At 40.6% G+C, this 15,540-nt stretch overlaps 1 protein-coding gene across 1 annotated transcript in view; it reads right to left on the bottom strand.

Annotated features, from left to right (window-relative positions):
- Positions 1–15,540, bottom strand: part of pink1 (PTEN induced kinase 1) — a 45,593-nt gene extending 30,053 nt beyond the window's left edge. The window contains exons 1-6 of the mRNA XM_034173080.1: positions 15,117–15,540; positions 10,897–11,169; positions 10,654–10,757; positions 10,390–10,572; positions 7,022–7,185; positions 5,665–5,792 (exon numbers count right to left, since the gene is read on the bottom strand). Of these exons, the coding sequence (XP_034028971.1) occupies positions 5,665–5,792; positions 7,022–7,185; positions 10,390–10,572; positions 10,654–10,757; positions 10,897–11,169; positions 15,117–15,473 (1,209 nt within the window). The 5' untranslated portion in view covers positions 15,474–15,540. The remainder of the gene's footprint in view (positions 1–5,664; positions 5,793–7,021; positions 7,186–10,389; positions 10,573–10,653; positions 10,758–10,896; positions 11,170–15,116) is intronic.

Raw genomic sequence — 15,540 nt, 5'->3', positions numbered from 1 at the left:
CTTCAAATGTTCATAAATCATTTAAACTTGTCTGAAGAAAACTGGCGGTAAAATTAACACAAATAATTATAATTTAGTTTGTCAAATTACTTCTGGACTCTCGAAATAGAGGGACTGGTCTAAAAAAAAAAGCATCCCAATTCAGAAATGCTTTATCCAATATTTTTGTTAAACCCCTGTCACACATACGAGGTCTATTAGAAAAGTATCCGACCTTATTATTTTTTTAAAAAACCATATGGATTTGAATCACGTGTGAGTACATCAGCCAAGCTTGAACCCTCGTGGGCATGCGTGAGTTTTTTCACGCCTGTCGTTGACGTCATTCGCCTGTGAGCACGCCTTGTGGGAGGAGTGGTCCAGCCCCTCGTCGGAATTCCTTTGCCTGAGAAGTTGCTGAGAGACTGGCGCTGTGCTTCATCAAAATTTTTTCCAAAACTGTGAGGCACATCCGAGTGGACACCATTCGACAAATTAAGCTGGTTTTCTGTGAAAATTTTAACAGCTGATGAGAGATTTTGGATTGTTTCTATCGCTATAAGGACTTCCCACAGAGCGGGACGTCGTGCAGCGCTCCGAGGCGACGTCGTCATCCTGTTTTCAAGCTGAAAACCTCCAAATTTAAGCCTCTGTTGACCCAGGACGCGTGAGAGAACAGAGAACTTTCAGAAGAGGTCGGAATCAGCAGTTATCCGGACATTCCACTGTTAAAGGAGATTTTTTAATGAAAGACGTGCGGATGGATTGGTGTGTTGGGTCGCAGCCGGCGCGGCGCGCCCGCCACAGGAAAAACACCTCGTTGGAAGCCTTAAGGACAAGTTGAAACATGCCCTGCTGTTAAACAATTTCTCAGATACTCACCTCAACTGAAAGCCACCAAAAGCCGCCTGGATTTTACAATGGTTATCAACACGGAGGTGTTTTTCCTGTGGCGGGCGCACCGCGCCGGCTGCAAACCAACGCGCCAATCCGTTCGCACGTCTTTCATTAAAAAAAAAATCTCCTTTAACAGTGGAATGTCCGGATAAACTGCTGATTCCGACCTCTTCTGAAAGTTCTCTGTTCTCTCACGACGTCCTGGGCCAACAGAGGCTTAAATTTGGAGGTTTTCAGCTTGAAACAGGATGATGTCGCCTCGGAGCGCTGCGCGACATCCCGCTCCGTGGGAATTCCTTACAGCGATAGAAACAATCCAAAATCTCTCATCAGCCGTTAAAATTTTCACTGAAAACCAGCTTAATTTGTCGAATGGTGTCCACTCGGATGTGCCTCACAGTTTTGGAAAAAATTTTGATGAAGCACAGCGCCAGTCTCTCAGCAACTTCTCAGACAAAAGAATTCCAAAGAGGGGGCTGGACCACTCCTCCCACAAGGCGTGCTCACAGGCGAATGATGTCACCGACAGGCGTGGAAAAACTCACGCATGCGCACGAAGGTTCAAGCTTGGCTGACGTAAAAACATATGAATCAAATCCATATAGTTTTTTAAAAAAATAAAACAGTTGGTTTCTTTTCTAATAGACCTCGTACACCGACTGAAGCTGAATGCCGTCAGAATGACACATCCGGCCACAGTTGGTAAGTGCTGAGGTGGTGTCTGAAGACAGACGGATGGCAGTCTCAGAGCAGTCTATATAGTTTGTCCCATTTGCTCGGCTGTCCCGAGTTTGTTGCACAGTTCCAAACACTCTTGGTGCCATCGAGATGGGACGCACATCTGACGGTTGTCTATGAGCAGTTTGTGCACTACAACCCCTGGCAATAATTATGGAATCACCGGCCTCGGAGGATGTTCATTCAGTTGTTTAATTTTGTAGAAAAAAAAAGCAGATCACAGACATGACACAAAACTAAAGTCATTTCAAATGGCAACTTTCTGGCTTTAAGAAACACTATAAGAAATCAAGAAAAAAAAAATTGTGGCAGTCAGTAACGGTTACTTTTTTAGACCAAGCAGAGGGAAAAAAATATGGACTCACTCAATTATGGAATCACCCTGTAAATTTTCATCCCCAAAACTAACACCTGCATCAAATCAGATCTGCTCGTTAATCTGCATCTAAAAAGGAGTGATCACACCTTGGAGAGCTGTTGCACCAAGTGGACTGACATGAATCATGGCTCCAACACGAGAGATGTCAATTGAAACAAAGGAGAGGATTATCAAACTCTTAAAAGAGGGTAAATCATCACACAATGTTGCAAACGATGTTGGTTGTTCACAGTCAGCTGTGTCTAAACTCTGGACCAAATACAAACAACATGGGAAGGTTGTTAAAGGCAAACATACTGGTAGACCAAGGAAGACATCAAAGCTTCAAGACAGAAAACTTAAAGCAATATGTCTCAAAAATTGAAAATGCACAACAAAACAAATGAGGAACGAATGGGAAGAGACTGGAGTCAACGTCTGTGACCGAACTGTAAGAAACCGCCTAAAGGAAATGGGATTTACATACAGAAAAGCCATCATTAACACCTAAACAGAAAAAACAAGGTTACAATGGGCTAAGAAAAAAGCAATCGTGGACTGTGGATGACTGGATGAAAGTCATATTCAGTGATGAATCTCGAATCTGCACTGGGCAAGGTGATGATGCTGGAACTTTTGTTTGGTGCTGTTCCAATGAGATTTATAAAGATGACTGCCTGAAGAGAACATTTAAATTTCCACAGTCATTGATGATATGGGGCTGCATGTCAGGTAAAGGCACTTGGGAGATGGCTGTCATTACATCATCAATAAATGCACAAGTTTACGTAGATATTTTGGAACACTTTTCTTATCCCATCAATTGAAAGGATGTTTGGGGATGATGAATCATTTTTCAAGATGATAATGCATCTTGCATAGAGCAAAACTGTGAAAACATTCCTTTCAAAATGACACATAGGGTCAATGTCATGGCCTGCAAATAGTCCGGATCTAATCCAATTGAAAATCTTTGGTTGAAGTTTAAGAAAATGGTCCATGACAAGGCTCCAACCTGCAAAGCTCATCTGGCAACAGCAATCAGAGAAAGTTGGAGCCAGACTGATGAAGAAGCACTGTTTGTCACTCATTAAGTCCATGCCTCAGAGACTGCAAGCTGTTATAAAAGCCAGAGGTGGTGCAACAAAATACTAGTGATGTGTTGGAGCGTTCTTTTGTTTTTCATGATTCCATAATTTTTTCCTCAGAATTGAGTGAGTCCACATTTTTTTTCCCTCTGCTTGGTCTAAAAAGGTAACCATTACTGACTGCCACAATTTTTCTTCCCTGATTTCGTATAGTGTTTCTTAAAGCCAGAAAGTTGCCATTTGAAATGACTTTAGTTTTGTGTCATGTCTGTGATCTGCTTTTTTTCTACAAAATTAAACAACTGAAGAACATCCTCCGAGGCCAGTGATTCCATATTTTTTTTCCAGGGGTTGTAGTATATATGCAGACAGGGGGAAGAAAAAAAAAAAAAAAAAAAAAAAAAAAAAAGGTTCCTCACTTTATCAGTGTGATATATAACACACAAGCCGAGGTTAAGAGTTAGCTGGTCAAAGTGATGCTGATGTTTTGCTGGACTGAGGACCACCATTTCAGTCTCAGAGTTTAAAAGTAACTGACTGCTGAACATACAGCTTTTTACTGACTTGTGTCATGTCTGTGATCTGCTTTTTTTCTCCAAAATTAAACAACTGAATGAATATCCTCCGAGGCCGGTGATTCCATAATTTTTGCCAGGGGTTGTATCTGATCGCAATCTACATATTCTGACAGCATCATAACAGCATTTGATATGATCTGATCGTGGTAGATTGAGCTCTGAGATCGATCGGCCACAGCAAAGCCTGCCGGCATGTTGTACCACGTATGTCCACTTACACCAGACCCCGGCCAGGGAGGGCAAAGAAAATGTTGATATGTATTAACATGTATATGGCACGCATTCATCATGTGCAGTGGATGTGAACAGCGCGCAATCAATCCGAAAGCATCGTATGCCACTGCAGGTCAAAGTCGCCCAGCACACGCCACAGCAGATCTAAATGGGTTGTTATATCCATTATGTTCTTACAGTACAGATACACTTCCAGACCCTCCTATGGGTGAAATAATTTCTGTGAAATACTGGGCATGTCATAGCTGTTACACTGCAGGCAGGTGCTCTGCGCCGCATCAGTGTGTGTGTCAGATGCTCCGTGCAGCGCCCTGCAATGTAGCTGAATGGGATGTCACTGCTGTAATACAGGTATTATTACATGTTCACCTCCTAACTCTGTAGCAAGTATGACGTGAAACTGTTTCCACAACCCATGACAACATAAACAAACATGGAACTCACCTCCGGTCTGGCCCCAGGATGTTTCACAGCACAGCACAGACAGCAGCATGTGTTAAGTACCTTTCACCTGGCTGCGCTTTGGTGCTGGCAACATCGATCGGCTCACAAATGCATCATCCACCTCGGCATATATAATCCCATGTGAAGCACCATCCTGCACCGATAATCCTTCCAGAGTTGTGTTAAAGTGCGTATAAAGTATGCTGAAATGGCCACAAGTAGGAAGGAAAAAGAAAATGATGGACTGGCAAAAAAAAAAAAAATGTTACAAGGAAAAAAGTTCACTGGCTGCATTTACAGAATGTTGCGTGTATGGGGAAAGTTGGGCACACTGCCAGCACAGTTCAGCAGTTATAGAGTCCAGCTGGACGACTAAAATCTAGCAAAGCAGGTATATACTAATCAAACACCTAAAGGGATTTTTCGCTGGACTGTACAGCAGTAGGCGATCACTGACAGTCGTCAGCCTTTTTTGTGTGCACACTCTGGATGGATAGCTCCTGTGCACCCTGCGTGTGCATGTGGAGTGGCTCGTTCAGCCATTATGAACACACATACACGCAGCTGAATGAACATTTTGACCACACACTCGCACGTTGGTTGAATCACTTGTTCTAAGTGCGTACTCCGTCATGTGAGAGAGACACACTCCTGTCAGCGCACCCTCCTCCTGATGAGAGGTCAGTGAGCGCTGGGAATGTGAGGACGAGCAAAGATGTGATTGTGTGGGTTAGTGAGTGACAGCTCCATTGTGGGTGGTGTCTGACAGCAGTCTGTGTCGTCTGACTGTGTCCAAATATGTTGGGCTGCATCATGCAGGTGTGCACGAGGCCGTCTTGCTGCGTTCCGACATGGCTGACCACACCTCTATCCCTCCACACTGCATCTGGATTATGGCCATTCTTGCTATGTGTATAGGGGGCTTTAAGGTCTATACTACGACATCTTAACTGCGGTTGTGCCCAGAGGCAAAATGACAAGGCTTATGTCTCTTATTAGTTGGCACAAACTTTACTCTGCTTTAACCTGAAAAGGCAAAGGTGAGCTAGAAACCAGAACCTTCTTGCTGTAATGCAGGAGTGCCAACCACTCTAATTTAACACATCAAATTGGAAGCCAGCTGCAGTTGTGTATTTCTGATAGCTAAAACAAAGGACGCAAACAGTGTACACTTTATATGTATATCCATACGCTGTGCAAACAGCCATTGTATTTGTTGTACGGCCTACCCGTAATAAAGCGCCGTGCTTTTACTGACTTAAAAATGGGAACGGGTTGTAACAGTATTCGACAAATCATCAACTGCTCTTCTTCTACTTCATAACAATACAAAGTTGCTCACACCCACCTCAGGGGCCATAAGCGAGGCATTCCCTCCTCTGTTGACCCACTTGCTGTTAAAGTGCAGCTGCAGACTGGAGTTGTTCTGGGTCAGGCAGCAGCCAAAGTCTGTAATCACTAAACGAGGGCAACCGTCTGCATAAAGACAAAAAAAATGTAGCATTTTCACATGAAAGCATTTTAACTCTATTTAATTTTGTTGTTTTTTTGCTTTGATTTATTTGCGTTGATCATGAAATCAACATTCAACACTATGTTGATTGAACAGACGCTCCCAGTATTGCATGTCAGAAATGCCTCATGGACGTGTGTAATCCCCCTTTGTCTTCCACCACTGAGTGTGATAAAATCTACACTTTAACTGAACCCTGATTACATCTTTCAGGACATTTTTTTCAGCTGATACACAAGAACTTTTCTTTGATGGCTGTTGCTATGCAGTTTAAACCATGTGTTTGCACTGTTGACTCAAAAAAAAAAAAAATCTCATACAAGCTTGAATACATTACTGAATGTGTGACTCCTAGATGTTTGGACTTTCCAATTACAAAAGCATCAACACATAAAGCTCCTGGTAACCATTTTTAAATCGCTGTAACGCTGAAAATGTGGAGGATTAAAGTTTCACCTTCGTATGTCCCTCTGGCTTCAGTTCATTCTTCTACAGTCTTCATATCAGAAAACAATTAGCAGAAGAAACACTACTGCTGAACACAAATTCAGGAAAAATACATTTTAAGTTGTGGGTTTTTTTTTTTTCTTCTGCACTCAAGTACGAAACAGTTACAAAGCAAAATAAGATGAAAGTCTTTTGTCCCACTTTTGCAGTAGCACTGAATGCAGCATGGTCAGAAGCACTTTATTATAGTTTTCTGCACTTTTCACGGCAAAATTACAAAGATAAAATATGTGCATATGGGAGGAAAAACCAGTGCAATGTTCTCTGTGATGGATTATCCATCAGAAGACAGATTCAAGTATCAGCCATTAAGTTGTTTTTAATAATTTAGCAGAATGGACTAAACTCTGTCACCCAGCAAAAGCAAGAGAGCATTTAAGTTCTGCTTTTGAAATGTACAGTAATACAGAGCCCAACAGATCTTTTGATAGATGTATTTGACAAATATCTTTAAAAAAACATGCATAAAGGCCAATGATCTCTCATTGAAGATGTCAGACTGGAATAGTTTTCTTTCATGCACAGCTTGACACAGTGTGCTACCAATGTGTGAAATTTCACTGAAGTCACCTACTGGTTCAGGAGTTGTGCTTACAAAACTCCCCCAAACCATGCAGTGAGTGTAATATTGTGTATGATATGTTGATTGGTTTGGAATACACTCCGTTAGCATCATTTCTCTGACCTGAGTCAAATTCCAACAGCACATTGTCGGACTTGAGATCCCTGTGAGCAACACCGTGTCTGCACAGATGGTCCACACCCTCCAGGAGCTGCAGCACCATCAGAGAACCATGTCTGCTAACTGGTGTGGACACTTCCAGATACTGTCGCAGGGTGTAAGGATAGCTGTGGCACAGAAGACACACTAACATGTGATCTGTAACTTTTGGTGGAAATATTCTTCAAACAGGGTTCCTACAGCTTAGATTTAAGACTTTACATACTTTTTTTAGGCCAATCAGAAACTTTAGACCAATATATCACCAAACGAAGAAACTAGCTAAAGTTTACAAATAAATTTGCCCATATATTTACTGTAACAGACATGAATATTGGTTGAAGCTACCCTGCATAATCTTCCCTGAAAAGCCAAATTCCATACTTCCCCATGTCATGTTACACACACACACACACACACACACACACACACACACACACACACACACACACACACACACACACACACACACACACACACACAATTTTGTCAATTGTGTCGGTAGCATGGCCCAAGCAGAGGTTCACCCCTTTGGGTCTGGTCTGCTTGAGGTTTCTTCCTCAAATCATTACAGGGAGTTTTTCCTTAGGGCCCCCTGACACTTGCACAAATTTGATGCATGCACATCATCGTGACGATCTCACCCGCTGTGTTCCCAGCTGGACACCGTGCTTTGTTCCACTGGCTGCCATGCGCTGTAAGCTGGACGCTGTGTATATAAAATAATTATTTTGTAGCGGATTAATCATTTTCTCTGTGAGTTGTCTGTTGAAAATGGCTCTAATCATTTCCTGAAACAGAGGAGCGCTCCAGCCGGAGCTGTTCTCGCGCGCTGAACGAGCTAGACAAACCAATTGGAGCAGTCTAAAAAGGTAATTATTTGTCATGTTTACATTGTCATGGCTTGGTAAAACAGTTGCATGTTGTTTCCATCTTGTGTGCAGCTGTAAAAGTATGTTTATGATAGATTTAGTAAACCGTTATCATTCAGACAAGCGGTGATGCAGTGCACTGACAACCACTCACACTGTTCACTACGAAGTGCACGTAGTGTTGCCAAGTAGCTCGTGCAATGGTGCACGACATTTATGCATGAAAGATTTTTTTGAACATTTCAAAATTCTCTTTGCACAATTGCACGTGCCGACGCCCCTCTCACATTCAGTCTATATACACTGAAGACGAGTTTACTCACCTGCATGACACAGGGCGTGCAAGTGTCAGGGGGCCTTTACCACTGTTACCTGTGTACTTGCTCTGGGGGTTGGTAAGGTTAGACCTTACTTGTGTGAAGCATAGCTGTTGTGATTTGGTGCTATATAAATGAAATTAATTAAATTAATTAGACACCTAGAGAGCCATTTATTTTGATAATTTGTAATTGCAATGTCAGCATTACACATGGATGAAATGCTATTTCTTATGTCGGCATTTTTAGGAGTTTTTTTTAAAGACACATTTTAATATCAATTAATTTCAGAATAACAAATTCAATGCCTTTTGCCTTTTAAATGATCCACAGAAACCCTGTTCAAAAGACAAAGTGATAAGTGAATATTTGATATATTTGATATCAAATACCAAACATGCAGTATATATATATATATATATATATATATATATATATATATATATATATATATACACACACACACACCCCATGCCAGTAGGAGGCACAGAATGGCTAGAATGCTGCACCATACTGCTAGAAACACTATGGTGTCTGGTTGGGGGAACAGTTAGCAATGCTAAACTTTATTTACCAATGACAATTCTACCAGTGGCAGCTGCTGGTCTGTCAAAGAGGGGGAGCTCATTGTCAGCTTACATCATAAAATTTGTCAATTTATTTCTATGTAAATTCAAATATGTAAAATGGTCATAACAGTCCCTAGTTGCACAAGCATTTCACAATTTATAACTCCATTACATACAGTATTTTATGATGGCACAATTACATAAGATTAGATAGAACCTTATTTTGAACTTTATTAATCCCTTGGGAGGACTCCTTCAGGGATTATAACACAAGTATATTAATGTTTTTAAACAAAAATACCGTCAAAAATTTCAAGGAGCACATAAATCCTTTATTATTAAACATACATAACAGAGGCTGACTGTCTGATCACAGCTTGCCCTTTATTGTTCCAGGCAAATGTTATATTAAAGATTGGCAAGCAGATGTTGCCATATCTAATTGTATCAAAACCTTTGAAACGCTGAACCATTGTTTCATATTGAATCAGTGGTTCAAAATGCTTCAGTTTCCCCGTCACTAAGTTTCATGAATAAAATACATCAGCAACCACTAATTATTACCACAGGTCCATGGACAGACTTACAATCATGAATACTTTGATGTGTTGTGAACCGGGACATTAAATAACCTTAAATACTAACTTACTGAAGAACAAAGCAGAGAGTAACTCACCTGGATCTCACAAAACGTTTAATCCGGTACCTGATGCCTGCAGTCTGTGAATGTTCCTACATCCAAATCACCAGTTTTGTCTGTTTCTATTGTGTTTCTGGAGAGTCTGATTCATTTTGTTTGGCTGCGTACAAAGTTTATAGTTTTTTTTTTTTTAAGTTTGGTAGCACTGTATAAACATAAGATATCTCACATGCACCTTTAAAACAGACTGATTTATAGCTCACACAAAACAATTTGGCATAAATTTAAAAATGCATAAATACGTAAAAATGTACAAATTAATCCTCACATCACAGCTGGCAATCAAAATGGGATTCAACCTTTCGACTGCTCGTCCAATCATTGTGTGCAGGTCCAGCATCCAGGCCGCCCACAGCACCATTCACCCCCAGAGATGCTGGGTGTCCGGGGGCAGGACAAAATTGTGGTATTTATTCAATGACCGTCGAGTTTTGAGGCAATGAAAAAAACTGTTTCAGGCAGTCCCACTGAAGTGAACAGACGCTCGACTTCTACAGGATAATGCACTGACCACAGACCATATAAGAAAAGATTTATGAGAGAAGTTAACAAAATAGAATCAGTCAATTTGTGTTAAGTAGCTGATTCTGAATTTGTCTTCAAGATGAATGTGTTCTAACACATTAGTAGCCAATGAAATGATAAACTGTACATTTTTGACTATTTAATTTTTTGACATTTTAGGGGAAGGTGAGCTTCCTTTGCAGCCTTAGAGAAACTGCCTCTGAATTCTACAGATGACTTTGCAAACTTTGCTCAGTAACACTGCAATGGTTTCTTCATTCTAAAGTTAGCATAAACAAAACACTGCTAATCATGAAATTGTTATTAAAGTAATTATATCACATGACAAAGAAGGTGGATGACCTCTTACTTTTTCATGACCAGGAAAAGTGTGCGATTGTTCCCCAGACCAGCAGGATTAAGCCTTGCTGGCAGGACATCAGGATACTCTTCTTTAGCCCCTGGAAGCAACGGGACCTCATCGGTGAACGCCCGGTACACTCTGATCACATTAGGATGAGCCGAGAGTCTTTTAGGCAAAACTCCAAAATGCCTGCATGTACAGACCGCAATATTGAGAGATTTTAAGCACTCTGTTCAGTTTTATTTTACAAAGAAACAATGAATTTCGTACCCATCCAGAGTGATGTGTTCCTTTTCATGCTTTATGGCCAGTGGACCTGCAGGCACCAGCTCCTGAGACATGGACGTTATTATGGCCTCACCCGATGACCCAGCCTGCCAACATACGCCATCAAACAATACAAGTCAGAACCTGTATGTGTCCGTCATCTGTGTTGTCCATGAAGACGTCATGCCTACAATCATGGGGAACAAAGTCTTTACAGTGAAGTTTTGACTATTCTAAGATACTCACCCCCAAGTTCCACATCATCTTTATAGCCAGAGGGAAGTTTCTCAGCCGGCAGCACATCAGCGAAGAAACAGTCTCCTGCTCCCCTTCATCTTCTCTCAGCTCCACCAAAGAACACTTGCTACTTTCCTTCATAGGGGCAAACCGTGCCGCAGCCTCATATACGGCTGCATTGGAACCTTTGCCGATCTGATTCCCAATAAAGTAATCCTCCAATTTATGACCAGAGTAAAATGGTGTCAGGGGACTCTGGAATTTTTTCTTCTTAAAGACAGCCTGCAGATGCAGAAATTTTCATTATTTTTTTAAGAAACAAATTACTGTAGATATGACAAGATGACTGGCAGACTACAATGGAATGTGATTTGTGAGAAATGTTTCAGTAGGTTTCAGACACCTGCATGCACACCAACAGTTTTGGTGACATTATAAATTGTAAATTGTCAATAACTAATGTAGCATGTTCATTACCCATTAGGGCTGCAGCTATAGATTATTTTAGTAATCGAGTATTCTATCGATTATTCTGGCGATTAATCGAGTAATCGATAAAAAGTACTTTTGCGTTTTTAAACAACATCAATAGTCCAGGGCTCTCCCCAAGCAATGGCACAATGTTACTGCGCCAAAGTGTTGACATTTTGCTGAAATGGCGATGGGATGTGGCTTTGTTTTGTTTTGTCCAACTTGTAAAATTTAACCATTTTTAAGTTTTTTTCTTTTTTTTTTTTTAAATAAAGGATGGTGGACTGGGTCCCTGCTTGATTTTTTTTATCCCTCTTTTTCTGCAATTCAGCAGATGCATTTCATTTGGAGGTTGAACATGCAAGCCTCGCAGTCAGTTTTTTTTTAATTATTTTATTTAAGTTACCATATTTGTGAAACGTTGTGTGTTGCCCAAAAAAGCAAAACACTCACTACAAGTCTGAGCAAAACACAGAAGACAGAGTGGACTTCTGCTGGTTGTCAATGTAGCCGGGGACGGAGCTGTGACTCGGCCTGTATGAGAGCCCCTCACACCGGGTAGAGAGAGACAGCAGCCGGCCGCTGGGTCAGTAGTCACTCCCCACGTAGAGCGGACCGTGTGTTTTTTAAAAACAGACAAACAATGCTTCACTTTAAATGCGCAGTCAGTCTATTTCAGATGATCAACGTGGACCATGTTTCTCTTAAAATGCTTCATTTTACTCTTAGTGTCACGTTGGAAAGCTATAGCTATTGTTGCTAATTTGATTAGCTGTTATGCGCTAGTCTTTTTTTTTCTGGGGACTTTGCAGCACCACACAGAGGCCTGGCATATGTACTACAACATTAAACGAAGCTTCGAGGCACAGAATTTGCCTCGAACATTTTTTGTAATCGAATTATTCGAGTTACTCGACTAATCGTTTCAGCCCTATTACCCAATTGATATCATGGAATAAATATAGTAAATGTTAAATATCTATGTTACATGGAAATTTTTGGTGCCACTTTAACCAACTACCAATTTCATTATCATCAGTTCAAACAACTGTACATAAATAAATGTTACTGGGAGATGTGGGTACTTAGCAAAGGAACCACCAAATACGTAAACATTCTAAAAGTCGTGACAGCAACCAAATCTACAATGCCCTCCTAAAGTATTAGGCCCCTTGGTATTTCACATTTTAATTTGTTCATGCCATTTCAAATACATAAAGTAAATCAGGCCTCTCAATATAAACATTTCTAAAATGATCTTCCTTAAAACCAAATTCAAAGCTAAAATCTCTACAACTTGATATAAACTAAAATGCAAAAGCCAAGATGATGTGTTGCATAAGTAATGGGCCCCTTTGGTATAACACCTGTAAATAATAGGCATTATTGCCAGATTTCATCAGGGGGTGGATACATGTACATTTCCAAGTCAATGAATATTTTTTTGACCTTATTTACATCAATTATGAAGAAATGCAAACAGTAGAACATTCTATGGTAAATCTGTGTGGAGTAGATAGTTCTCAAAAACTGAGTGGCTGTGCAAGAAGGAAAAGAGCAAGGAAAGCCACCAAGACAACCCAGAAGAAGTTATAGGCTTCTGTGGCTGTGATTGGAAAAATTGTGCATAGTGCATGTTTCGCACTTTGTATCATCAGTTATACAGCTTGAGGATGAAGTGGTACAGTGGTCCCTCGTTTATCGCGGGAGTTACGTTCTAAAAATCACCCGCGATAAGCGAAATCCACGAAGTAGTCAGCGCTATTTTTTGCAATTATAGATGATTTAAGGGTGTAAAACCCCTCACTACACATTTTATACATTTTTCTCAAACAGGCATTAACATTTTCTCACTTTTCTCTCCTGTGAAAACACTCTGTTTTTTCTTCTGGGCGAGAAGATTATAAACAGACACGCAGACCACAATGCGCGGCTCTCCCTTCACTCACTGCCTCCGGAGGTACGGATGCGGGATCCGCAAAGAATCCAAGTCCTCTCTCGTAGCCACAGAGCTCTGCGGCTACGGTCAACATCCGCATTAAAAAAGCAAGTGTAGTCTCTGGACCTGTTGCCAGATTTGGCGCAGCGCCGCACAGCAGACAGGAGGGCGGTGTGAGTGGCCCGCTGCTGCGTTTACCGAGACCGCAGACTCAGTAAGCGCATCGGAGGCAGTGAGAGCAATTGCGATGATGCCGACCGGTGCCGTAACCAGCCCGCCTGATAAGGACACAGAACACAATGCGCTGTAAAAAAAAAAAAGCAGCACGCAAAATTGCACTAAAAAAAAAATCTGCGAAACTGCAAGGCTGCGAAAGGTGAACCGCATTATAGCGAGAGACCACTGTATATAATAATATACATATTATATATAAAATTGAATATAATATACATCTTGCAGTGAAAGCCACCTCTCTGAGATCTTGCAAGATTTGATCAACAGTGTGAACTGATTGCTGGCTATGGAAGCAACATTTTCCGCAGCCGTTTAACGGCCTGCTTCGAGTGTTGCTCACCCTTACTTATTCAACCTATCATCTTGGCTTTTATATTTTTAGTTAATTTATATCAAGTTGTACAGATCAGCTTTCAGTCTGAGTTCAGGGAAGATGATTTTTATATTATATACAAGCCTGATTTTACTTTTTGTATTTGAAATGGCATCAACAAATTAAAATGTGTGAAATACCAAGAAGCCCCATACTTTTGGAGGGCACTGTATTGAATTATGACTGTGTTTAACCTTCAGGGGACCAAGCTATTGTAGCGGCTGAAATGACCAAGTGAGGTAAATTATGACCCCATTATATTTTTTTTTACGGGTTTTCAAAGTGTGGGAGAATGAGTCCCCAAACAAATGAATAGTTGTGCCCCCACCCCCAGCGACACACATACACACAATTTCAACATCTTCATGTGTTTCTTTTACACATCTTAAACACATTTTTAAAGTATTTGTGCGTTTTTAAGGAACTGCCTATGCATTTACACATTACAGCCTTTGTAAACATTTTAAACATGTTTTAAAATAACTTTCTATTCTTTCACACATTTTACACCCTTTTCGAAAAATTTAAACGTGTTTTAAAATAACTTTTTATTATTCTGTTTTTAGCTTTTGTCATATTTTATTTAAACTTTTTTTTAAACATTTAAACATGTCTGTTTTTAAACGTCTTTGGCATAACTAACACATTTTAACATAATAAGGGATGGGTATTGATAAAATTTTATCTATCAATAACTATATATATATATATATATATATATATATATATATATATATGATGCTTTAAATGTGCCCTGTGATAGACTGGCAGGTAGGGAAAATCAATGTTTTAAATGTTTCAGCAGTTTTATTTATTTATTTTTTTCGTAAGCTTGCTTTAAAAGGATTCGGTAGTGCTGTATTTAGTTCTATAAATTTTAACTGTTCAAGTCACTACCCAACCTGATTTAATGGCTTTTGCATTAATTTTAATCAATCATATTATTTTTATCCAAATATTATAGAAGTGCGATTGTATTTAAGGTTATTTTTTCTTGTCTTCTGCAGTTTAGTATTTTGGGATGTGTTTTACTTCAATATTTTTTTATTGTGCATCTACAGGGCCATGATGAAAATAATTTAGGCCTTTCTTGCCTTATCCCTCGCAATTGGTATATGTCTACATATTTTATTGACAAATGAAGTTTCAATTTAAATTCTGTACATAAAGAAGTTAGCAGTATGACTGGACAGGGTGTTTGAGAAACTCCACCTGGATCTCTCGGCACGTCGCCGCACTCTTTCTGTCATCCTCCAGCTGCTGCTCGATAAGTCCCACACCGAGACCGAAAGCCAGAAACACGGCCCTGTTTCTGGAAGAGCCTCCAAGAAACCTCCTTCTGATGCCGGAGGACTGAAGCTGAGCGGCGAGGCCCTTCAGAGAGGTGCGGTAATACCGGTAGCGAGTCGGCAGGAAAGCCCGAGGATGAACGGTGCGGCCTAACGGGCCGACACGAAAACGCTCACCTCGGAGCTTCGCTGCGACTCGGCTTACCGGTTTAAAAAGACCTGCGTGAAAGACCGAGCGCCCGAACTCGAGTCCACGGCTAATAGCGAGTCGCACAGACATGTTTACCCGGTGTCACACACCGGTTTAGGTGTCTTCTATTATTTCAGGAAGGTGCTAGCGTAAATGT

Source organism: Thalassophryne amazonica, chromosome 6, assembly GCF_902500255.1.
Source record: "Thalassophryne amazonica chromosome 6, fThaAma1.1, whole genome shotgun sequence".
Taxonomy (NCBI): domain Eukaryota; kingdom Metazoa; phylum Chordata; class Actinopteri; order Batrachoidiformes; family Batrachoididae; genus Thalassophryne; species Thalassophryne amazonica.
Note: the sequence above shows the minus strand (reverse complement) of the source record. Positions and strands in the feature narration are given on the sequence as shown.